Here is a 25,181-nt window from a genome sequence, read left to right on the forward strand (position 1 = left end):
AATTTTCTGAACTTATGATGACAGTCTGTCTATTTTGCTATAAACCCTCGGCATGTAACGAACAGATTTGTGTCTGGTAATGATCTGCTCTGCCAGGGCTATATGAAATGATACCAACCTTCTTTAGATCTCGGGGAATTAAATTGACCAACTTCACCCCCTGGTCTGTAACTGAAGTTTGACATACTTTATGCACAGCAAGCCCAAATCTAATATTATCAGAACTTTGTAGTCCGAAATTAAGTAGCCACAACATTTTTTTTTTTAACCACAAATCACACATACAGTGTGTGATGTAAAACACACACACACACACACTTAATTTAACCTTCTGGTTAACTAATAAGTATTTACTCTAACATATTAGCAAATCTAGTTTGGGAATGGAAGGCAATAGTATTATATTTCAAACAAACAGATTGGTAATGCTATAAATATCTGCACGCTATATTTTTGGCATAAAAAGGTTTCTTATTTAACCCTATAGATGCTTTCTAAAAATATATGGAGTCATCACATAAAACAACTATATAACTAATAAATGGAAGTCACAACTTTAAGCACTGTAGCACTGCACTGAAGCGCTCAAGTCTTTCAAGGAATTTGATAAATATTGCCAGTCTGAATGACAAATATGTCTTGAAAGTAAAAGTCCTGCTTAAGACAACGGTCCTGGAAAAAACGATAACCCCCAAACATGCTCAATAGGGTGGCTGGTTTTTTTTGTCTCATATTTTTATAACTCGAAGTGCTTTTATCTGATTATGTTCACTGGATTTAAATTAGGAGAAAATTAATGTATACAAAGCAAGCAATTACTTCATTAAATACAGCATGCCATCACTTGTATCTACCATACCAAACAATGATATATTAATTTTAAAAGAAATTTTGATTGCTGGAATTTGTACATATTTTGACAACACCAGCAGCTTTTATATACTGTACCTATTATACACTAGCCGTATCTTGGCATAAGCATGGAGTCATGACCATATTCTCAGACATAGTTGTCTGTACACATGATGATAATTTCTTAAGCGGGGAAAAGACCAGGACACCCTCATCTGCAATGTTTTGCAATATTAATTGTTGCTATGCAGATCTGTTTTGAGGAACAACTGGAGACTGAATTCTGTGTACTTCTTTACCTGCATAACCTCAGGCATATTCTGTGTATCCACTAACTAAGTTGTGTATATCGTTGCAACTATATCTTTGAAACATGAATAAAGAGCTAACAGTTGAATAAACAAAAGACTAACCAGGCAACTGATCCTTCACTTTCTCCCCAATCTTATTTTCAGTTAACTTAATCCACTATCATATATAAATATATTCAATTCCATTTGCCTTTCCTCTCCAAGAAACAGTTATAAAAAAGTTTAATGTGACTGCCAATGTTCCATCTAAAGAATTGTACAAGCTTAGAAGTTTCTCTCTCCCTCACCTGGCTAACCCTCAAGCCTACCCTGATATTTATCTCCTCCAGTGATGGATTTTACCAATATTTCTAGTTTGCTAAAGCAGAAATTCTTAGACAACACCTGTTTTTCATTGATTTAATCATTAAGAAAAAACTAGGTTTGAATATTGCAGGAAAAGACAAACAGCACTTCATTTAGTCAATTTAATCCAAACATAACAAATAATTAATTAGTCTAAACCCTGGATTACACTGAGGGTTAGTCCTTCCACCTGACTTATTCTGTCAAACATTAAAACAAACTTTTGCACATGAGAAAGATACCCCTAATATTTCATATAGTTTTCAGTTATATTGGGATGTTATGTTGGACAGGTAAAGTTTTATATTTATAAACTGCTTTTTATATCAGTACAAAGGGCAACAGCTTTTTGGGTTATTGGATTAAATACTTCTACATAGTTGGCTAATTATTCACATAAAAATACTCAAAACTTACATTTATGGTTGATTTAAAAAAACAGCACCAAAAGGTATGTCAAACTTTAGACTAAAACGTTTGTGTGTGTGATAACCAGCCAGATGCATGTACCCAAGATGATACTCTTATGATTAAGTATTTTCTTAGCTGTAACAAGTATAATCATCATTCTATTTTCATATGAAAAAGTGATAGAAAGAATTGGAGCAATCCAATAAATATGAGGAAGATCTTTGTGAACATTAGTCTTCATGTATTTAAAAGAAATAAGCCAGTTTCACAGCAGAGTTTCATGCTTATAAAAAGTTTGTCAAAAAAGAAAACAAAAAAAAATTTTTTTTTGGGTGGTGGTACAAAGTGTGTCAAGTTTAAGACATGAGTTGCAAATACAGATTTACATTTCTGAAGAGAACCAAGTGTTCTCCCCACTCCACATTTTACCCTAGGTAACAAGTGGTCATTTCAAAGATCAAAAACAAACAAACCCCACGCTGGCATATAATTTTAAAATTACATTATTATATAACTCTTTTAGGGGAGACCATTTTTTTTTCCTCCCTGACAGTTTCAAAAAGAGATCACATCTCACAGAAAGTGCTCCTGTGAATCAGTTATTCAGCCTTTCCTTAAAAAGCAAAAACAACATTTTATATCGCACTCACACATTAGGTATTCTGTTATAAGTAAAACTTCTTATCATACCTGCCTTTTTATGTCTGATCTCACACAAATTTCTCTTAAAATGTGAAAACAGTGGTGTTGTTAAAAGACGTGAAAACCCAAATTCTATCTTAACACCTTTATATGTTTGAACTTATGATGATGACATGCAAATTATGAAAATTCTCTCCCTAAAACAATCATACTCTTTTGTATTTAAAAAAAACAACTTTCAACTCACACCTTGTATATCTGCCTCTTTAAATAGGTGTCTAAAGCTATTACAGACTCTTTTTATATTATACATTAATATTAAATACAATATATGATTTCATCAATATACGTATTAAGTCCATCATGTAAATTACCAATTATCCTTTTAATATTGTTCTGCTGATATTGTACTTGCTCAGTACTCAACCTTTTTAATCTCAATATTTTGGACATTGAGGGACAAATCCTGAAGTCTTTAACTTAGTTTTAACTCAGCTATTCCTGAGGCAAAACTCATACTGAAATCAGAACTGAATAGAACTCCAGAATTTGGTCCTTATTTCTCCCCAATTTACAATATCCAAATAATTGAATTTATTGTTAAGTAATCATTTACCAAGCTTCACTTGTAAAGTCAAAGTTACCACAGCAAAAAAAAATTATTATTCAAGTAAACTTTAAAATAACTTCTAATTTAAAAGTACCACATGCTAATTTTGGTGTGAGGGAAGACAAGGGAATTGATTTAAAATAAAATTCAGTTTTCAGATAGAAAACCTGGAAGACAAGTTTGAATCCCAGATGAAGTATTAATAGGTGGGTTAGATCCCTCTGAAAATAGTGTTTCCTTTATCATTTTTATGACCTTATAAGAATCATGATGATAGTGCCCTGAATAACAATTTCATGATAAAACTCAAGGAGGGCTTATAGTAATTAAGCACCCTTTCATAAAAAGAAGTATATAACATTATAAACGCTAATACAATGTGTGAGAGAGAATTACAGGCTTTTACTGGTGCAACTTGCATTTTTGGAACATGGATAGAAAACCTGGTTAAGAAAAGAAGGCACACAAGGAAAGTGAGGGGTACTGTTCAATTCTGAGAGCTCACTTTCATTTGTTTTGCCTGCCAGTGTTGATTTAATTATACTGCATTATTATCAAAGCTGCATTATGTACTTTTTTATTCCTTTTACATGTGTTTGAGGTGAAGACCCTGGCTTTGTCAGCAAACAGTGCGTTTCAAGTTATTCCCTAAGTACTAAATAATAAAGAAAAGAGAAGAAAAGATTTTTTTTAAAGATAGCAGACAGTGATCACAAGGTAAAGGGTTAAATGTAAGATCTCCAAGAAACATTTTGAAGTTGATTAAGACCCCAGCTTTGCATTAAACAGTATCATTTCCACATGAGTTGTTGCTAATGCTGTTAAGGAGCAGCTTGAGAAGCCCAGTGTGCCAGTGACCTCCTTCACCCTCCAGCCACCCACTAGGGCTTCTTGATTAGCATCCTACCTGGTTCTCTGAGGAATTCCCATCATCCCCTAGGAGCTCATTCCGCACCTCGTCACTGTAGGCAATCCGTGACCTTTTCTGTAAAACAAAAAGAAAAAAGGGTTAGGAAGTAAACCTTGGAAGCCATCGGTCTCAAGGCTGATCATTTTAAACCTCGAGAGCCCCCTAATGGATACCTATTTGATAAAAATCTGCAAGTAAAGTTACTGAAAAGTTCCTTAACTGCAGAATTTCAACATATATTATTGGAAAAATATTAACATATTTGAGGAGATTGTAAAAAGTCACGTTCATCTACAAAACTTGCCTAGTAAAATACATGGATATACAGTATGCAATTCAAGTTTTGAGAACTAGAACATTTTACATATTACCGCAGAAGTGTTTATGGAGGCATTGATGTATTTATCCGAAGCTATCTTATTACCTGGAATGGGAACTCTTGAACTAAAACAGTAGTAATGTCATGAAACAGGGAAGGGAAAGCCGAGCTTTTCCTACATCAAAGAGATAACTTTTTAACAATGTACATTGGCCAAAAAGGATTTAAAATGACAGATCTAGAAAATAAATAAGGTTTTCTTTGCTGTTACTGTAAAGGCCTATGGGGAAAAAAGACCATAAGAAATCTGAGGGCTGGGTATGTGGGCGGGGAGGGGAGGAGGGAGGGGAGGGAAGAAGAGGGACAACAGTATTGGGAAATGTTAGTTTGCTTCACTTTATATAAACACATCAAAACTTGGTAAAATTAGAAAGCCAAATATGGGCCTAAGAGACCATGTCATGATTTGTACTGTCTTCAAACTCCAGACTGTCTCATTAAATATTCATCCCTATTGATTCCAAATTAGCATATTTTTAAGAAAGTTATGAACAGTTGAAAACAAAGGTTCAAACAACCATCCCAAGGTCACTTAGGCACCATGGTGTGTTAGAATTTCAGAGATAGAGCTCAGCCTTAAAGTTTTGTGGCTGCCAGCGAACTGTACAGTACCATTTTACTTTCCTGCTTCAATTTTTTACATTTACCACTGAAAGGGAACAAGGTATTTTAATTGATTGTTTTATCGCTTTTTAAATTAAACGTGGATATGACAAGTTTTAATATACATGAAAGGAAGTGGCTAGAACGAATACTCCAACAACTAGACTGTCTGTGGAAGCTTCCCTGCACAGCTCTGCCAAAGCACTCCAGTTCCGACCTACAGTAGTACCTGTAGCAACAACTCATGAAACACAGCAATCCTAGACCTTACCTGAGTTGGCTGCCAACTGTACCAAAAACTTGCCTCAGTTTGGGATGCAGACAGTTCACTAGAGAGTAGACTAAGCCCAGGGAAATTCATTGCATTTGTGACCAAATAAAAATATGAAAATAGGTCACCACTGGGAAGAAGACTACCAATGAACTGAGCCAGGGCACCACCCAGCTTACTTGCAACACTTTTAAGCTGTTTATCCTTTATGATTAAGGTTTGCCCTTTCACGATCATCATCATCATAATGCTTACCAATTTGTGGTGCAACTGCTCGTGTTTAATACTAGAATATATACTAAAACTACAACTATACATAGCAAGGACAAAGCATACCATGAACCTACTACAAGAACTGAACTGCGCTAAATCTCTTTTTCCCTACTTGGAGATCTCAGCCGCAGCAGTTTCATACTATCCAAGCAAAAGTAGTCTACAGCATTAAAGGAAATGAGAACCTTTAAACAGGCTGTGGTATCAGAGCTGCCTGTTTAAATTATTCATTTCATCACTATGGGGGACTAAAACACTCCACAGTATGCAAGAAATCATATGGAGATGGGTTTTGTTTTTCTCTTTTTTCACCAAAAAGCCAACAAATTGGCATAGATTGCTCAATTATATTATTTTCATATTTTTACTTGATACACATCAAACAAGGAAGGAAATTACAAATATATGTCAATAAATATCTAGAGAGACAATGTGGGTGAGGTAGTATCTTTTACTGGATCAACTTCTGTAAAAGATATTACCTCACCCACCTTGTCTCTCTAATATCCTGGGACCAACACAGCTACAACACTACAATAAATATCTAATCTTTTTTGGTTAAGATCCAATCTCTACATATGAGGTCCAGCAATCTAAGTGTACAGTCTTACACAATCACCTAACAGCGCAGCACCATGGACATTGGTAATGTTAACCATATTTCTCACTGTTACCTTGCAATGGTAAACATCATGCTCCATTAGTTTGTTGTCAGGTGTACCATTTGGCTAATTATAGAGAGTTTGAGGAGTTCTTGGTTTCACATAATTCATTTGAATGATTAAAGTGGTGATTGTTCCAATTTACAAGGGACTGTATGAGAAAAAGTGTGCTTTATGACAAAGAATCGCAACATTTTTGCAATCATTCTATTTTTCCCCCCCTCAAAAAGACACTATACCTATCATTCATGTCAATATAAGTGCAGCTAATAATGTCTGTACCATTGTTCTTTTATTACAATGATCTGGCCTGATCAGAAAATCAGCAGTTGTACTGAAAGAAATAATCTTTTGACTACGACTAGGTGCAACTCTTTGCCTTAATCAATAAATAATTTGATATTACTTTTTAATCACAGTTTCACCACCACCTGAATCAATAATATAAAAGGACCTTGGAACTAAAGTGCTCATTTGTTCTATCAGGATTTGTACAAAACATCAATACTTTATTTTCGTTAACAAAAAATAAAAATAATGATTGTAGTGATTTGGCTAATACTTATATTTGACTAATCAAAATTAAAAACAAGAAAACGGATTAATACAAATCTGATGATTATAAATATTTTAAGATTTTTTTTTCTTCATAACTATCAACAGTATACAAATATGTACTTTAGCCAAATGCAAGCATGATAGTTTGAGCTGGAAATGTCACACATTCTGCTACAGTTTGAAGGAACCCAATTCATAATGCATTTTATAAATAGTTAATGACTTCTATACATAAGCTAACCAGGCAAATCAAAAAATTGTCAACATTTTTAGTCTTAGTTGTCAGTTACCACTGTCTACTGGTACTTTATATGTATGTTTCTAGAAAAGACAGAAGCTTTACTGAGTTTGTAATCCAATGCATTTTCTGGGCAGCTCAATATGAGTTTCAGAGCTTCTATGTACAGTTTTTCTCTGCAAAGGTTTGTCAAATACAGCAGAAGTTTTCCTTGCATTTTGTATGTATATGTGCTAAGTTCTGTGCACAAGTGTTTAACGTTACTGAGTATATCGGTATACTTGTACACGCTCAGAGATCATAAGCGGTATAGTATAATGCACACAGTTACACAAAGGGCCTAAGGTACTAGCCAGAAGAACTTCTAGACAAAGAAAGTTTCAGTAGCTGCTTTAAATGTACTACAGTACTCAGACCTTCTGCCAAGGAATAATTTCTGATTCTAGGCAGATCTCACTTGGTTTATGAACAAGATTTTTGCATACTGATTGGATGATTTTCTTAAAGCCCTGTTCACACAGATACACTTGCTCAGTTCTGTCTGGCAATTTGGCTTTAAACAATCCGTCTACTTGACCCAAGCCTTAACATTTCCCTACTGAACTGAATGTGTTCATGGGCAGCCACAGTTAAAATTAGAAATAAAATGAATTAACTCAGCTTAAACTAATTAAGAACTGTGATCTGCAGTACCACCCCCTGTATGATTTTACATGTGAAGCAGGGTACATGCAACCCAAGTGTAAGAATTCTGTTATACTAATCTGAGCATAACAATGAAGTTAGTCTATTACTAAAGCATACTAGAAGCTAATTTCCATAGCCTACACATGGCAAACCAATTGCTTAAATTGCCTCACCTGGGAATGTAATATAATGTTATCATCAGACCAGCCACACTGTAAATAGATTTATAATGCTTTCCATATGCTAGGCTATGTTGCATATGAATTAAGTAATGATCTGGTATTACAATACAATCAGCTAGTTCCCACACCTGGCAGACAGGATATTTTGCTAAATAACTACCTATACAGCTACATCACAAAATAAAGAAGGAAACAGCAATGGGAAGAGAAACAATCTACATGGCATATGACTGATTTTACATAGTAATCCAATAAGATTTAGATAGAGGTGCCCGAAATAATCTGTTCCCAACATCTGTACAACAGAATGCATGCTTATTCATTTCTAGTCAATTCCGGCCTACTTTTCCACATTCTATATTTTAATTACTCATCCACAATGTTCACGTTGGTAAGGGAAACCACTAGCCCCTGCTCCTCGTTTCTATGTACTTTCAGCAGTGAGCCAAATAACTGATGCAGAGCATTGCATGTTTTCAAAACTAAACTAAGGAACAGCGTTTCTCCCAATTACTAATCGAACTAGTCTACAGACGCCCAAAGCTAGATATATTTCAGACAAATGGCCCACTCTAGCCCAGTTATTCCTTTTGCCCAGCCGTACTTTTCCACCTCGATGTATTTCAGAATGGTTACAAGGATTTTTTTTTTTTTTTTGGTAAATCATGTGATAAATCTATAAACAATAAAAAGTTTTGCCAATACTTTTTTCTTTTTCAATATACGGTTTTCTAGAGTATTTCAGATGGTTAAAGAAACACTGCCCACTTGAAAAAAAATCACATTTCTGTCTGAAAACTGCACCTACTGTAAATATCAGGAACATCTAAGATTACTATAATTTAATACAGTTAGTGGGGAGAAATTCTATTTTTAAAAACATATTTATGTACTTTGTACATAGACAGTTTCACGTTGCCCCTGTAAAGTTGGAGAGCTAAGACTTGATCCAGCAATGTACCATGTTTGAGCAGACTGCTATCCTCACACATTATATGTTGCAGAATTGGAACCTTAGTTCCTTAAAGCATCCTCTGTGAAGCAGAAAGCTCTTCAATCGTGTTTTCTGATTTTTTTAGGAGAGAAAAATTGGCCTCTCTATTTAAAAGGTGCTCTCACAGAAATAACAGAGCTTTTTTAATTAGTCTACTTTTAAAGTATTCAGTGGACAGTGTCTTTTTATGGAGAGTTAAATCATATTGACAACCTTTTAAAGAAAATGCATTCAACTTTAGTGTCATGAACAGATCTTATCCTAACTGCTTCAAAAACATTTTTCAGCAGATGGTCTCAAAAACAGGTCACATGAAGGCAACAAATTGAACTTCTATATTTGTATGTCAACGAGGTCATTTTATCAAACTATTTCAGACCTCAATCCAAAAGGGGCTTAACCAAGTGTAGAAAGCTAACTTCTGATCAGTTCTGTCTACAAGGCAAGAAACTGATTCCACATTGCTAATCTGGAATGTAATAAAAAACTGACTTTCAACTGTTTTCAAAGAAAAGTTAAAATTTAAAGATGATATGCTTTATAGCCATAGAAAATAAACCGCTCTGATCACTCCCCCTCCCCAAATAAAAACTAAGGTGAATGAAAGCATCAATCCAACAGAATTGTTTAGATGACAAAAGTCAATCCCTGAAACACTTCAAATCTCCCTCCTCCCCCCAAATTGTTACAGGTAAACTACAGAAGACAAGATTACAACCTATAACTTGAACACTGCCACTTCACAAAATCAAATGTCTTCCAACAAGAGCACAGCCAAATCAAACCATCAGTAAAAATGTTAATGTGAAGTTAATGCAGACAGAGAGCATCACACATTCTACGCAGAAGTCACAGGTCTATAAATTTTCTTTTCAACAATCAGATACTTTTTCAGCTTCATTATGGGGTGAGAGCAGGCATGAAGGTCAAGATAACCCCCCATAAGAATACACACTCTGTATTATGTTGTTGGTGAAAAATGCAGCTTCTGCCAACAAAACAACAACTTCTACCACAAACCTCATGACCAATGGACTATGCATGTCACCAAGATGGCCAATGTTAAAACAACCTACTAGATTATACACATAATTAGGGAAGAATGCAGGTCACCTGTGAGATAATTATAATTCATTGTTTCTGTGTGCACATTAGGAGTAACAGAAGCAGATTTCTAATGTGAAGAAACATTTGTATTCACAAAAAAAGTCCAACATTTAGCTGAACTCTGCTTTCTAATGTTAATAACTTACTAAAGAAAAGGCTTTCCCAAAACCAAAGGTCACAGACCAAAAGCATCCTTTACAAATGGTGCTCAAAAGTTCATCATCACTACTTCTAATTCAAATGGACACTGCATACAAAAAGATGATGTGATACAATATTAAGGATATAAATGTAAACATGAAAAAGCTAAGAAAGGCACTGCATTACTATTGATTACATATGTATCCCCAAAAACCATGCTAAATAGCTCCTCTCTACTTGGTGTTTTTACCTTTTGGATGTTTTTGAAGTTACCACACTCCCTCTCGCAATTTTAGGCATTGCTTAAGCAAGTTAAGTATATTTAATTCTTTTAATCCTTCATCAGAAGCCTATTCCTTCAGTCTCTTTAGACATGTAGTTGGTTCTTATAAGTGCTGTACAACAGTTTGTCAACAACTTCAATCAGATGCCATAATCTGGTCAAAGCATTCTAGCTGTGATCTCACCAGAGTTTAGATAGATAGAAAATTACTATTAAACTAAGAGGTGTCTCTCTGTATGTGGCCTGAAACCTCACCTGCCTTTTGCACTGCAAACTCATATCTAATCAGCTATCGACTATTACCTCCAGGCCTCTTGAAGCATTCCCACAGTCCAGATGTCTCCCTTCCATTGAAAATTACTTCTGATTATTATTCCCCAGATGTATTCATTTGTATTTTTCCCAAGTTAAATCTCTTTAAAAAAATTCTGCCTATGTTTCTATCCATTCTATGCCCTTTTGTAGAATTCCTCTATTTTACAAAGGAAAACCTCTCAATGTAATTTCATCTGCAAAGTTCATTCACGTGCTATTTGTTCCCTTTCCAATATATAAACAAAAGTGTTTAAAAAGCATGACATAATGGGTAGAGATAGTGAGACTAGTGAGGGGATATGTCATCCTGCCCCGCAACCCTTGGGTGCCTCACAATGCCTTGCTGAAGTAGCTCCCACCTGGGCCGCTCATGAACAGCCTTCCAGCATGCAAGCCACACCCTGAGTGTCTGTGTGTAACTGCAGTTTGCCAGTTACGCTCTGGTTCTCACCAGCCTTGGTTGTACTGCAGGGTGGCCCCAAAATGTATATCCTGAACTGCCCAGAAAGGTAGGTTCTGTACCTCTCCTGGACAGTACGAATATTTAAGTCCCTTACTCCTTGAAGGGAGCAGTATACCAGTTTATTGTCTTAAACAGCATCACCCAAACACCAATTTAAAGAGTGGATTAGATAAACCCATAAAAGAAGTTTATTAACGACAAAGAGAGAGATTTTAAGTGAGTACAAGTACTGAGGCATAAAAGTCAGAAATGATTTTTTTTAAAAAAGCTTACTAGTGCCTAAAAAATAATATTAGATTGAAGCAAACTATTTCATCACGTGCTTCCGGCAAAGTTACTGACCAAACACTTCAAGTCAGGACCTGTTTTGATCATAAACTCTTAACATCATACAGGGATATCTCATAACTTCACATACCATGTTGCCACACGTATTTTATCAGGACAATCCTGACTAGCAAATTATTAGTTTTTAGATGATACCTTGCAAGGCACACAGTTGACAAAGATTATTACACTAGTGTGTAGGGTGTGAATAATCTGTCACAATAAAACAAAGTTAACACCAATCCCATGCCACAAGACACCTTCCTGACTTATTAATTTTTGATTACCACTGGCCTTTGTTCACAGTCTTCTGACGAGTATTTGGCCTCTCTGACAGTGTTCATTTCTAAATTAAAATTTCACAAAATAGAAATTAGACATAGAATATACTAGCTAGACCACCTTTCTACCAACAGAGGATTCCTCCTGACATTAGAACTTCAATCTAGTTTCAATATCTTATACAATGTGTCTTCCACTGCTTCCCTTGGGGAACTATTCTATAATCTACTGCAAACACTTCATCCGACGACTTTGGGTGAAAGGAAAGACCATCTACTGAGTGAGGTTGAAGGGGAGAAGACAAATTTAGGAAGAAAAAGCGACTGACAATGTCACTTTGTTCCAGTAAATAACTAGACATCTGACTGAGGTGGCATGTCATTCACTTTTGTCATGTATTTAAATGAAAATCTTGTCAGGGTATTTAGAGCCACGTTAAACACCCAGAGGACTAAGTTTGTACGTCTCAGCTGCTGCTATTGAGTAGTTTTCTCTTGAGATCTGGTCTACCCTGTCTCACCAGGAACAGAAAGGTGACAGGTAAACCTGCATTCAAATTCTTGTCCAGACCATTCTGGAGAAAAGTTAAGAGGGCCAGGATGAGTCATCTAAGGGGTCACAGCTGCCTATCTCTGCACTATGCCCTGAAAAACACTTCAAACCAAGTTGGACAGAAAGCAGACATATATGCATGCAGCCTAATGATTAACAGATATTTTTAAGGTTCCTCTCACCATAGAATCTAAGTACTGAGTTAGCAGCTGTTTGCACCTGTTCCAAAACACCCCCCTTTTTATGCCTGACTGCTCAAGACAATGACAGCAGACACACAAATAATCAGAGAGATTTAGGCCTGAAGACATCAATGTCGCCCGTCCCATAGGCAGACAATTGTGAGTACAGCTGTGAAAACCAGAATGATGACTTTCATCAGAAGCTGTGCTATTTTCTGAAGAACCTGGATCACTGTGGAAAGGTACAAGCCCGGTCAAACTTGCACTGTGTTGGGGAACACAAATATTCAGTGTGTACATTTCTGACCCTCTCTCTCAAGTTAAGAGACAGACTACCACACTAACTGCCCACAAGCATCACCATTTTCCAAATAATCTGGTTTTCAGGCGGCCTGTCAAGAAGACAGGATGACAGAATTTCACCAGAGCACAGAGGCAAACTTGATTAAGTAATCAAGTGAAATCTCTTGTCTATGAGAGAGGGTCTACTGTGACCTGTTATCCTTCAGAAGTGCTCCTGGTAAGCAGGGCCTAAATACAATCACTAGACTTCCTTTGTTTCTCCAGAGGGCCCCAGAAAAAACATTTACTAACCTTTCCGTAACTGTTGTTCTTGGAGATATGTTACTCGTGTCCATTCCATGTTAGGTGTGTGCGTGCACGGTTACTGGAGAATTACCACTTCAGTGGTATCCTTTGGGGTGGCTTTAGTGCCAAGCACTTTCTGTTCTGGCCCCGCATCCTCTCAGTTCCTTCTTGCTGACTAACTCCAACACAGGGATATGAGGGTGGGTCATAAAATGGACATGAGCAACACATCTCAAAGAACTGTTTTTATTCTGCTATACTTACAATAGACCCCTGCTAAAAAAATACCCTTCCCCTCCTCCCCCACCCCCCCAAAAAATCGGACAATATCACCAACTACCAACCTCTCTCTTGCTCCTCTTTGGGGAAAGGTTATTGAGTAGGTGGTGGAAGGCAGCTCTGATATATTCTGGGGTCATCTCATTGCGTTTCCATGATCCCATTTAATTTGAAATTCAACCTGATTTTGGTATGAAGTTTGCACCACTCTTGTTCACTGATTTCCTGCTAACAGAGATCATATGTCCATTTGGATCCTTTTAATCCATCTCTTGATATGCTTGACCATTAGATTTCGTTGAGCCACCTCACCAGTAGATGTTAGCTGGAGTACATTTATAAGATAGCTCTCAAGGTGGTTTTGGGTTGTTGGTCTGCCCTGAGAACACTACTGTGGGGCTGTGGAAAGTCCAGCTAAATTCCAGTCTCTGGACTAGACAGACATATGAAATGGAAATGTGAAAATAAGGTGCTGTTTTCCTGTAAGCCTCTAAATGAAGTGGTGATGTCAAGGGTATTGAGACTGCTCTTTACAGAGTGCTCCTTAAAGTGGCACGGGCAAGGAGAAACATATTTTTCAGGGGAGTCTAACCAATTGTCTAACCAATGCTGCTATGGTAAAGGGTTAAAAGATATCAGAATAGCTAAAAATGTATACAAACCCTAGTTTCAGCTAGCATAGCCATCTGCTATCTATCCAAGTTCTTGTGTCTAGTGATACTGGAACACCTGCTGATATGCTCAGCCAGGTCATTCCCCTTCAGAAAGGGAAATGATGTCAGTTTTATTTCCTGCCTCCATCTGTTGATTAGTGGCTTATTATCCTTTGCCTGGGCTCTCATAATTGGGTATTGAAGAAATAGGGGTTTGTAATGAAAGTCTACATGTAAGTGGTCTGAAGTGGCTGCTATCTGTGAATGCTAGAATTTTTTTCCCCCTCTTTTTCTACTCTCCTATGCCATGAACACATAGCAGTTTAATCTAGCAGCAGAGGAACCTCTTGAAAGCTGATGTCTTTACATGATTTTTAAACCTCGATCTTGCACTTTTCGGTTACTGTGACTCTGTCACAGATCTCAACCCTGTTGAGTGCATATTTTATCTGTTGTCTAAACATCATTGGGAGTCAAAATGATCTCTTCTCTTATTACCAAGGGAATCTTGCATAACACATAGGGAACACCCACTTTTCTCCAGATTTGGCTATGACTGACATCCTATAGCACTTTTGTCCTCACCACAGGATTTGAGGAAGTACTGTGAAAATTATACCATCTGATAGGACCTAATTTAAAATATTAAAGCCTTTAAAATGGGCCTTTCCAAAGGTTAAATATTAAAAAGAATCCTTCTGGCTACTTCTAAGTGTCCCCCAATGTTATTATCATCATCATCACTGTTTTGGTCATATGATGTTTTACTCTTGCTACTCAATGTTGGGTAGAAGAAAATCTCAGTTAAACATTATTAATATTGCTTTATATCATTGAATAGTAAAGAAACCAAACATCCCATTAGCACAGTGGAGAAAAATTTCTAATATCTCCATTGAAAGTATAATAAAGTTATGTTTGAAAAAGAATAATTAAATGGAAAAAAGTCTAATGTAGCATAAAGGTTGCAAGCTCAACAATACATCTGCCACTTTGCACATTCTACAATTTTAGAGTATAAAACAGTAAGTATATTAAGTAGGGTGACCAGATGTCCCGATTTTATCGGGACAGTCCTGATATTTGGGGCTTTTTTTTTTTTTTTAATATGGGCTTCTATTACCCCAACCCAATTTTTCACAATTGCTGTCTGGTCACCCTAACATTAAGTAAAACAGTTAACAAAAAAAACAAAAAATTACGTGTGTCCAAGTTAACATTGCTATCTGAATACTAATTTCTAAATTTCCAGAATTTCTTATTAACATTAGCACTCAGATTATATTAACAGAGGTCAGTCTCTCTCTCTCTCACACACACACACACACACACACACACACACACACACACACACACACACTCCTTTGTGTTTAATAATGTTAACAGTTTAATGGCCAAAATTAGGCTGTCTAGTTCACAGCATATTGAAGGAGGAGTACATGCCCACCTTTATGGCAACATACCAGGCTGCAGGCAGGCATTGCTGGGATAGAACTAGTAGATACATGCTGTGCTGAATCGATAGCTAACTTGATAAAATACTAGGTCAATTGCTCAGACTTGGCTTTTTCTAGCTTTTTTTTTTCCACAAGCTGATGACTGGCAGTTCCTGCTTTATGCTCTATCAGATGAAAGTCAGTAAATAATCCACTGCCTATAGTTTATCGATTTAACCCTGTCCCCTTTATACTTTTCCTCAGAGTTTGTGATTTTTTCTTTAAATTCAACTATTCATACTAGCATGCCAACCACTACACGTATGAAACTGAAATGAAACTCCCAAGAAAGTCACAAGTAATGGGCATAACATCAAGCCAAATTCATTTCTATGAACAGTGTCGCAGAACATTGTAACATCTCTTCTACTGGACATTTCTGGGCCATATGAATTAAATACCAGGGTTCTGAAAGTTCTTTGTAGCTTGGATTTCTCAATATTAGAAAGATCATCATAGATTATATGATTCCCAATTAATGTTCATACAGACCCTTTCCCCTCCCACTCATGTAACAATCCTGTAGCAAACATAGCAATTGCTTAGATGCAAAAGTATGCAGATAGCCATATGATACATCTACTCTGGTCCTCTCAGCTGTATAAGGCAAATAAGGAAAACAGCTAGTACCACCTGATCAACCAGCTCTCCATGCACCGCCACCGAGTGTTTTGCAGAGCATAGTTTAGGAACATGTTTTACCAGACCATTTTTCACCAAATAAAAATTATGTGCTACATAGAGACAGACAGGAAGCATACAGTGATTGTAGTACTGCCAACCCCACATACTTCAAAATAACTCTGACACTTCCCAGAGATATCCAGGGTTGTGAAACACCTAACCACTACCTGCCCTTAGCATGAGGAAGTCTTGTCTGTGCCTGCTGTGGATCAGCTCCCTGAAACCACCAGCTTCTGGCAACACAAGCTACCTTTCAGCCCTCCGCAGGTTGGCGATAGGCATAAACACTAACCCCCGAGTCCTCCAAGCTTCCCTCTGGAACAGTCAGCCCCTCTTCCACTGATAAAAAGAAAAAAGGAGTATTTGTGGCACCTTAGAGACTAACAAATGTATTTATTTGAGCATAAGCTACAGCTCCGATGAAGTGAGCTGTAGCTCACGAAAGCTTATGCTCAAATAAATTTGTTAGTCTCTCAGGTGCCACAAGTCCTCCTTTTCTTTTTGAGAATACAGACTAACACAGCTGCTACTCTGAAATCTCCCACTGATGGATCACAGAACTTTCAGATTTGCTGTTCTCAAAGGAATAGCGCATAGTTTGCAAGAATCAACTTCAGATCACCCCACTACTTAGCACAGAGTACATATATTTTATAAAAGAAGAATAAGTTTATAAAAGAACAGATACACAAGTGATGTAGAGTGAGGTTTTTTCTCCTGCTGACAATAGATCACCTTAATTGATCACTCTCATTATAGTGTGTATGGCAACACCCATTTTTTCATGTTCTCTGTGTGTATATATCTTCCTACTGTATTTTCCACTGCATGCATCCGATGAAGTGGGTTTTAGCCCATGAAAGCTTATGCCCAAATAAATTTGTCAGTCTCTAAGGTGCCACAAGTACTCCTCATTCTTTTTGGAAACAAATAGTTACTTATAAAAACTATCATAATGCTTTTTAGAGCCTAAACTTAACTTAATAACATCCCCTTATCTCTTACAAGACAACTTACCCCAAGTCCTTTTCCTAGTGTTTTCAACCAGTTTGGCTGAGAAGCCGTCTCACAAGATCAAGCCTACAGGCAGCTTGCCCTCACAGACTGAAGTAATCCCTGGGTATTCACATGCACCCCAGATATAGTTTCAAAAGTTCATTATCTTACTTCTAAACAGGATAACCTCTGCTGTTTTCATTTTTTCCTCCAGCCCTTTCAATCTATTGATGGGCCTTTTCCTCAGACTGTAAATGAGTGTGCATTGTGACCCATATAGTACTCAATTTGCACGTCATCAGGTGGAGGGAAATAAGAATCTCTTACACACACACACACCCCTCTTCACATATTCTCTGTACATACATTTCACAATGATTATGAAGACCAGTGTGCCATAGGCTTTCATTAGAGATCTTATATAACATTCTTTGGCAGACCTGGATCCAAGGGATCTCTGTTACCCTTATATACCCCATGCCCTATTCCAATTGGTATCAAGAGGTCCTTGGGTCACAAAAAAACAAAACCTCACCCTAAGAAGCAAAATAAAAATTACCAAGAGACTGTATTTAAAATAATAAGATTTGAATAGAAAATAGTACAATACACTGGTTTGTAACGACTTCAGGTTGAAAATTCAACCTTAAAATGAACACAAATATTTTTGTTGTTCCATAAAATGCACACAACAGACTGATTTTTCTTCACTCTGCTAATCCCTCAGGTGGTGGATCTCTCATTCTTTCCCTCTCCACCACTTACCTACCTCCCACCCTACTAACCCATTTACCTCTATAGTCACCTGCGTCTCCCTTCTCTCTCACAGCAAGATGTGCCCTCATGTTTTCTTCACTCCCCTTTCACTCCATTGTCGCTTACCCCAGCCTCCCTCACATTCTACTGATCCCCTTTCAGTCTCCCACTAGCTCCCCCAGATTCCTGGGTCTCTCTCTCTCTCTCTGTACCTCTCCCTTCATCCCCCATACACTAATCAATTGGTACATGATGAATGGGGGTAACCATTTTAAGTGAGCCCAGTCTGGCTTCAGAGCCATTGAAATTTCAGCATGTTGGCCATTAGCTACAGCCTAATTTGGCTTTAGGAGAATGGCAGCCATATTAATGGGGATTGGAGGGGGGCAGGGAATAATGGCTCATCCAAAGTAACGGGAGACAGTGGCCATAGAGTAAAAGTTTGTGACATTGCTGGAGGAGAATATGAAGTTTAGAGATTTTTGTTTTGTTTTTTAAAAGAACATGTACACACTTAGCTAAATATCTTAAGTCATGATGTTACTGCAAGAGTGAGAACCTCTGAAAATGCCTACAGGCTGCTTCTCTGCAGCAGCTTGCTGGGAAACCCATTAAACCACTCCTGGTATAAAGATGTATGGAACATCAAAATGCAGGCCGGAAGCATTTTGTTTAAAGAACATTACATGACAGAGGTGGGGCAAGTTCAACAACAAATGAGAGAAACCAAGACACAGAATACGTGCTTGTACTGAAAGGTCAGCTACCAAATGAAAACATGCAACTTCAGCTGATGTAGAATAGATCACATAATCCACTTTCATGTGATGAAAGCATACAAGAGAGACTTTGCTTTCATTTACTGAAACCACCCAGATTTTGAAGGACATAAATAAATTTATGATCATAGAAGTTAGATCAAATGGGTCCATAAATCTATAGAGAGTGAAAGAATCAAGGTTAAGATCTTTCAGGAAATACTTCTAAAGAAATGGATATTAAGTAATGAACTAGTACATTTGTCTTTATAAAACTTCTATATAAAAATCATACGCCTTTCCCAAATTACTTCACAAAGTAACAAGCAATGTATTCGTATCAATGGTCCAATGAGCTTCCCATTAGTCAGGAAGAGGTCTTCAGGCTTAAGTATATTCTTTGATGAGGGAGAAACTGGCCCCCCACCCCCGACTAATTAGAAGGATTTGAGCGTTCTCTGTGCCTGACAAATGTCCACTGTGTGGAAAAAGAGATCCATCCCTGGGCAGAGAGAAGATGTGGGTGGTTGCCTAAGACCTGTTCTACCTACAAAGATGGGTCAACCTAAGTCACCTTGCATCAACCTATTTCTGCTACTCAAATTTGTCTCTGGCTGACATGAGCACCCCATTATGGCGATGCAGCAAAAACAACTCCCTGAATGGCTTTCAACTGTGGTTGACCTACTGAGGTCAACACAGTGAGAGCATAGACACTGCGTGACTTATGTCAACCACAACATGCCTCCAGCAGCTGTTCATGCCCAACAATGACTGCTCTGGTCACAGTTGTGAAATCACTAACCAGGCGCCATGGAGACTGGAAGCCATCCCCAGCCCCGTTTAAAAACTCCTGTGCATTTTTGAAATGCCTTTTGCTGATTGCTGAGCTTGGCAAGCACACCTAGCATCTGTCCCTTGTTGGGCGCAACTGTTGAACTGATCATGTCGGCTCCACACACTAAATACACTCCTGCTTGGAGAAGACAGGAGGTAATAGATCTCCTGGTTCTGTGGGCAGAAGAGGCTGCGTAGGCACAGTTATGGAAGCCATTGAAACATGGACATCTACAAAAAGACTGGACAGGGGATGCAGGCAAAGGGGTATGACAGGGATCAGTAACAGTGCTGTGTGAAAGTGAAGAAACTCCAGCAGGTGTACCACAAGACCAAGGAGGCCAAAAATCAATCTGGCATGGAGCTGCAAACCTACGGATTTTACAAGCTGCATGCCATACTCTATCAGCAGCCGAGAGACTACTGTGGATACCTTTGAGGAGCACAAGTCACAGAGCCCAGACATGAACAGCGAGAAGGAAGAGGTGAAGAGGACAATTGCGGTTGTGGGAGGGAAATCCAGCTACGCCCCAAGCCAGGATGTTTTTGAGATTCCACTGCAGTCTCTCATATCCTACCAGCTGAGTATGCAAGAGCCCAGTGAAGGGGAAGGAATCTTGGGTTTGTGAGTGAATTTTTCCTTACAGCGTTCAAACAAAGATGGTGTCCGGACCATCCCCAAATTAGCAGGGCACAGGTATCGATGACTTTTCTTTGTTTTACTCATACAAGAGGAGGCAGAGGTACAACAGAGGAAGAGGTATCAGTTTTTTATTCCCCTGTAGGATTAGGCAGGAGGTTTGCCAGGTGAAGCACTTTCTTTATGTAGTTAGGAGGGTACTATGGACATCCCTAAGAGATATCAATTAAATGTTCCTGGAGGAAGGTATTCTGCAATCCTCTTCCAAACGTTTCTAGGGATGGCAGCCTTATTTCTTCGCCCACAAAGGACACTCTCCGGTGTGACTTCAGCATCCACCATTACAGTAAAAAGGCTAGAGACATACAGGCCCAGCTGGTTTTAGGACACCACCAGCAGCTGTGCTCTCTGTGCACCTTTGTTACCCTCAGGAGTGAGATATCAGCTAAAATCACCACTGCCTGTGGAAAACAGTGCCAGTATTCAGTGCCATTGCCCTGTACTTGTACCCATGGAAATAGGGGACAAAATATTATTGATTCAAGCAACTGAAAATTCCCTCCTTACTTCCCCATCCCATGCTCCAACAGGCCATGGCTGAGACTGGTGCTGTGCAGAGCCACTCCAAAGCTGACGTTGCAATAAGCATGTGAGAGCAACGGATGGTATATGTATAACCAAACTGAAATGGAGAGGAATATTTTCTACCATTCTGATTTTAAAGTTCTATTCTGTTAGCTTATTTAAGAAGTTATTGCATGTGTTTTTTTTAAATTGCATACAATTTTTGCACTGTTTTGGGTACACAAGTTCTATTTTAAAGAAATACATATTTATTGTTTATTAATTATTAATATTTACTTATATTTATTACTTCACAACATATACCACAGAATGCCTCGCACTACTCAAAGCACCCACTATTTGTAATTGTGCAGGACCTCAGGACTCATAGGTTCAGTGAAAAACAGTGTAATAATTGTGTGTGATCAGCAAGCACCTCATAATTCCTAGATTCATTAAAAGAGCGTTGTATTCATAAATGTACAGCAAGCACTGCACAATTCCTAACAGACCCCAAAACTTCAGGGTCAGGTAAAGCACAGTCCATCACACCACTGTAGCGGATGGTTAAAGTGTTCTTTCAATACCTTCCTTAGCCGCATAGCTCCATGCTGAACTCTTCTAATGGCCCTTGTGCCTGGCTGTTCAAACTCAGGCAGCCGCTCCACCTTTGCCCTCCACCATGGCAGCAACTTTTGCCTCAGATATTATGTAGGACACAACAGGCAGCTATAACATTGGGATACTTTTCTCACGAGATCCAATCTTATCAGTACATCATGTCAGCACCCCTTCAATCTACCAAAAGCATATTCAACTGTCTTTCTCCACCTGCTGAGCTGGTAGTTGAATCTCTCCTTGGTGTTGTTCCTGTTGGCAGCTTTCTGAACAGCCCTGTGTTCTTAAAGATGCAAGTGTCATGCACCTCCCTGACCAGCCTACACTGATATTGGTGAAGTTTCCCCACACTGCCCTGTGTTTGCAACGTTCCTGACAATAGTGTAGAGCTCTGCAGGCTCCATGCCTTTTTCAGAGATGGCAGAACAAGTTTGTGGGATTTTTAAAAAACTATGGGATATAGGTGGCATTATGAGATGGAAAAAGTTGCATGATGGAAACTTGATCCCCTGCACCCTTAGTTTCTGACCCATTATGCACTGGAAAAATTTCTTAAAAGACATTGTGCTGGATGTGGGCAAATGGCACACTGGTGTATCTGTCCATGGTGCACCTGCTGTGCATTGACACAAGAACCCCTGATTAGTACACACAGTGGCAAAGGAACCAACCAATATGCACGCACACAATCAATATACTAACTCTGGTGGCTTTCCGCCTACATAACTTGCATCAGCCAAAGTTTGTAGTGCAGACATGGCCTAAGTTATATGCAACTGATTTGTGAGAGGCACTCTTACTTCAGGATGCAAAGTAGCCACTGCAGTGCCATGGTACTTTGTTGATTCCACAACTGCAGACCCCAAGATTGGTAACCTAGAATTAAAACCTATTTTACTGAGAAGGTATTGGCCAGACCACAAGGCTGAGGTACCAATTAAGGTTTATTATTTTCAATGTCATGCAAATCTAACCTCCACCAGGCAGAAAAGATTTCAGCTTAGTATTTTATTCAAAGGAGACCTTAGCAACAACATATTTTTCACTATGAATCAGAGCAAGCTCCAGAGGATGTAGGCACTAACTCATCAGAGTACCTGTTTAGTCTTATCAGCAGGTCCCACAATGATGTTCCATAGAAGGGCACTAAGGATGGTACACAGCCTCATTCTATGCACCAGGCTGGAAGGCATTGCCAAAGATCCATAATCAGGTTTAGGTTTCATGACAAGCCCCTCAAAAAGAAGCTGGCAAAAAAGAGAGTTATAAGTCAGAACAGAACAATAATTTCTTAAATGAAGCCACCGTATGCTGAGAAAAAGGTAGGACAGAAAGCAGTCAGTATTTTTTAAGATCTCTCACATTTCTCTTTAATTTCAGATTGAAAATCTCTCATATCTTTTCTATTGTTCTCATAGGTTAGATATTCCCAATTGTTATTATGAAGAAGCTACTAGTCCACCATCTCAAACAGAATGGTGTGCATACATATTTCTCCTTTCTTTGATTTGCAGACCTGAGGAATACGTATTACTTCTTATCTGCACGAACAATCTCCGCTACAATGTTGGCATTCAGTCAGCTTTTATCTTGGGGACCCCAAATTGTACTGTTCGGCAACAGAGAGCACCTATCAAGATTGAACTCCCAAACAAATAGACTTTTGTCAGCCGTTCAATTTGTATTGGGGAGCATGCCAACAAAAACAAAAGTCAGCAATTTAAAACAACAAACTAGCCCCTGTGCTGACAGGAACAAATTACTATATTCCAAATGAATAAGAATTACTGTAGATCACAGTTCCTAAGTATGAACACTATACAAAAGATGAAAAAGTATTCTTGGAATTAATTCTGTATAGCAGCTCTGTGGTCTGAAGCAACGGGAAAAGGCGGAGTATATTGCTTCTTAATACAAATACATTTATAAAAGCACACAAAAAGATATTACTAAAGATTAATTACATAATTAATAATGCTAAGACAGTAGTCAAGAAGGGACTAGTTAAAGTTCAAAAGCAAACTTCTGCAATTGACCAAATGGTGCGTTAGTGTGCTGTGCTTCTAATAACTCTATGTTTCTAAGCAATGACCCTGTGGAAGATGAGTGCACTGCTGAGATGATGCACGCACTTTTGGGGGCAAAGACAGAAGTAACTGCATACATACAATATATTTTGTTAGCTCACCCTACGAACAAAACTGATTCTGTTCCTCCAGAAACCACACAGGTTTAGCAAAATCTTTTCAAAGAAATCTTCTGATCACACCATTATTATTTTTTCTCCATTCCATACCACTCCAATCATGAACGGACCTGGAAAACCACTTTCTCTCTATAACTTGGTAGTATGCTACCAGATATAGACGTTACTATTTGAACTAGAAGTTATTCCTTCTTTATGGATTATAGTACTTAAAGAAAATTTCATCTTGGAACTAATTAGGATGACATTTGTCTAAATAAGTGTACATCTACTTTTAAAACTCTGCAACTGTGCCACTTCAACGTAGACTCTCACTACCGCGATGGAAGAGGCTCTCCCATTGCTGTAGTTAATCCACCACCCCGAGAGGTTAACAGAAGAATTCTTCCATCTTTAAAATGCCATAGCTACATCTCTCAGGAGTGTGGTTTTTTCACACCCCCGAGACACACAGATATACCAATATACGTTTTTCAGTGTAGACCAGTCCTAAGTGTCTATCTGCTATTTTCAATATTCCTTTTGTTATTATTCCAGGGCTTTTCTTACTTGGGCAAGAGCTTATATACTCAGAGCCCAGCTTCTCCTTCTGACCGATGAACCAGTGAAGGCACAATCCTGATTTTGGAATGTCACAATCTGTTCCCTTCAAAATGATTGTAATGTCACAAATCCAACAAAGTTACAATGCAAAATCAAGTAGTCCACAGAAGGGAGCAAGCCCATTGCCGAACACAAATATCTCCAATAATTGAAATGATACAGAAATAATGAAAAAAGCTTATGAAAAATAAACAGTTTACGTCTCGTATGTTTGAAAGTTCCCTCCATCAGACAGACTTTAATGTAAGAAGATGACAAAATCTAGAATAAAAACTATTAGTAAATAATTAAAATGCACACTAGAAAAAACAAACCAGAATTGCACACACCTCTTTTGATTTTGCTCTCAAAGTTAAGTTCTGTTGGTTCACTCCTACGTATACATTATTTAATGTATATACGCACTTCAAAGCTACAGGGTCAAAAAACAACAGTACCTTTTATGTAAAAATAAAATTTTCCTGTTTCAAGCCGTTCAAGAGAGTATATGGCCATTGTACCTTACCTCTAACTTAATACAAATCGTAAATGCATTAAATACTAAAAAAAACCAATACTCTTAAATGACAAACAATTGTATGCTAGTAAAGTTATTCTGAACTCCATCATTAGGGCTGTTTTCTCCACTGCTCAATTTGGTAAGTAATGGAAGAATGAATCATTTGACATCTATGTTGTTATGCTTGCAGTATTGTTTTCTTTAATACAATACAGCAGCATAGTCCCAACCGTATTCCAGCATGCTAAAGGAATAAAATAGTTAAAAAAAACAAAACCACAGAACCTATATAATGTCATTTCTGCATGTGTTCCAATAGGAATTACTTTCCCAGACAGTAAGCATTTCAGTTCTGCCACATAAACCTTCACTGGAAATTGGCTGTATGAGCTTCTTATCCACGTCCCCACCACCACTACATGTA

General features: G+C 37.9%; 1 protein-coding gene across 9 annotated transcripts in view; it reads right to left on the reverse strand.

Annotated features, from left to right (window-relative positions):
- VTI1A (vesicle transport through interaction with t-SNAREs 1A) overlaps positions 1 to 25,181 on the reverse strand; it is a gene marked incomplete at its 3' end in the record, with an annotated part of 343,356 nt that overhangs the window by 265,490 nt on the left and 52,685 nt on the right. For all 9 annotated transcript variants that reach the window (XR_014712499.1, XM_084635045.1, XM_084635044.1 and 6 more), the window contains exon 4: positions 4,079 to 4,156. Coding sequence is in view for 8 of the 9 variants with exons in the window: in XM_084635045.1 (XP_084491171.1) it covers positions 4,079 to 4,156 (78 nt within the window). The remainder of the gene's footprint in view (positions 1 to 4,078; positions 4,157 to 25,181) is intronic.

Source organism: Lepidochelys olivacea (genome assembly GCF_965140295.1).
Source record: "Lepidochelys olivacea isolate rLepOli2 genome assembly, chromosome: 7".
In the NCBI taxonomy this organism is placed as follows: Eukaryota; Metazoa; Chordata; order Testudines; family Cheloniidae; genus Lepidochelys; species Lepidochelys olivacea.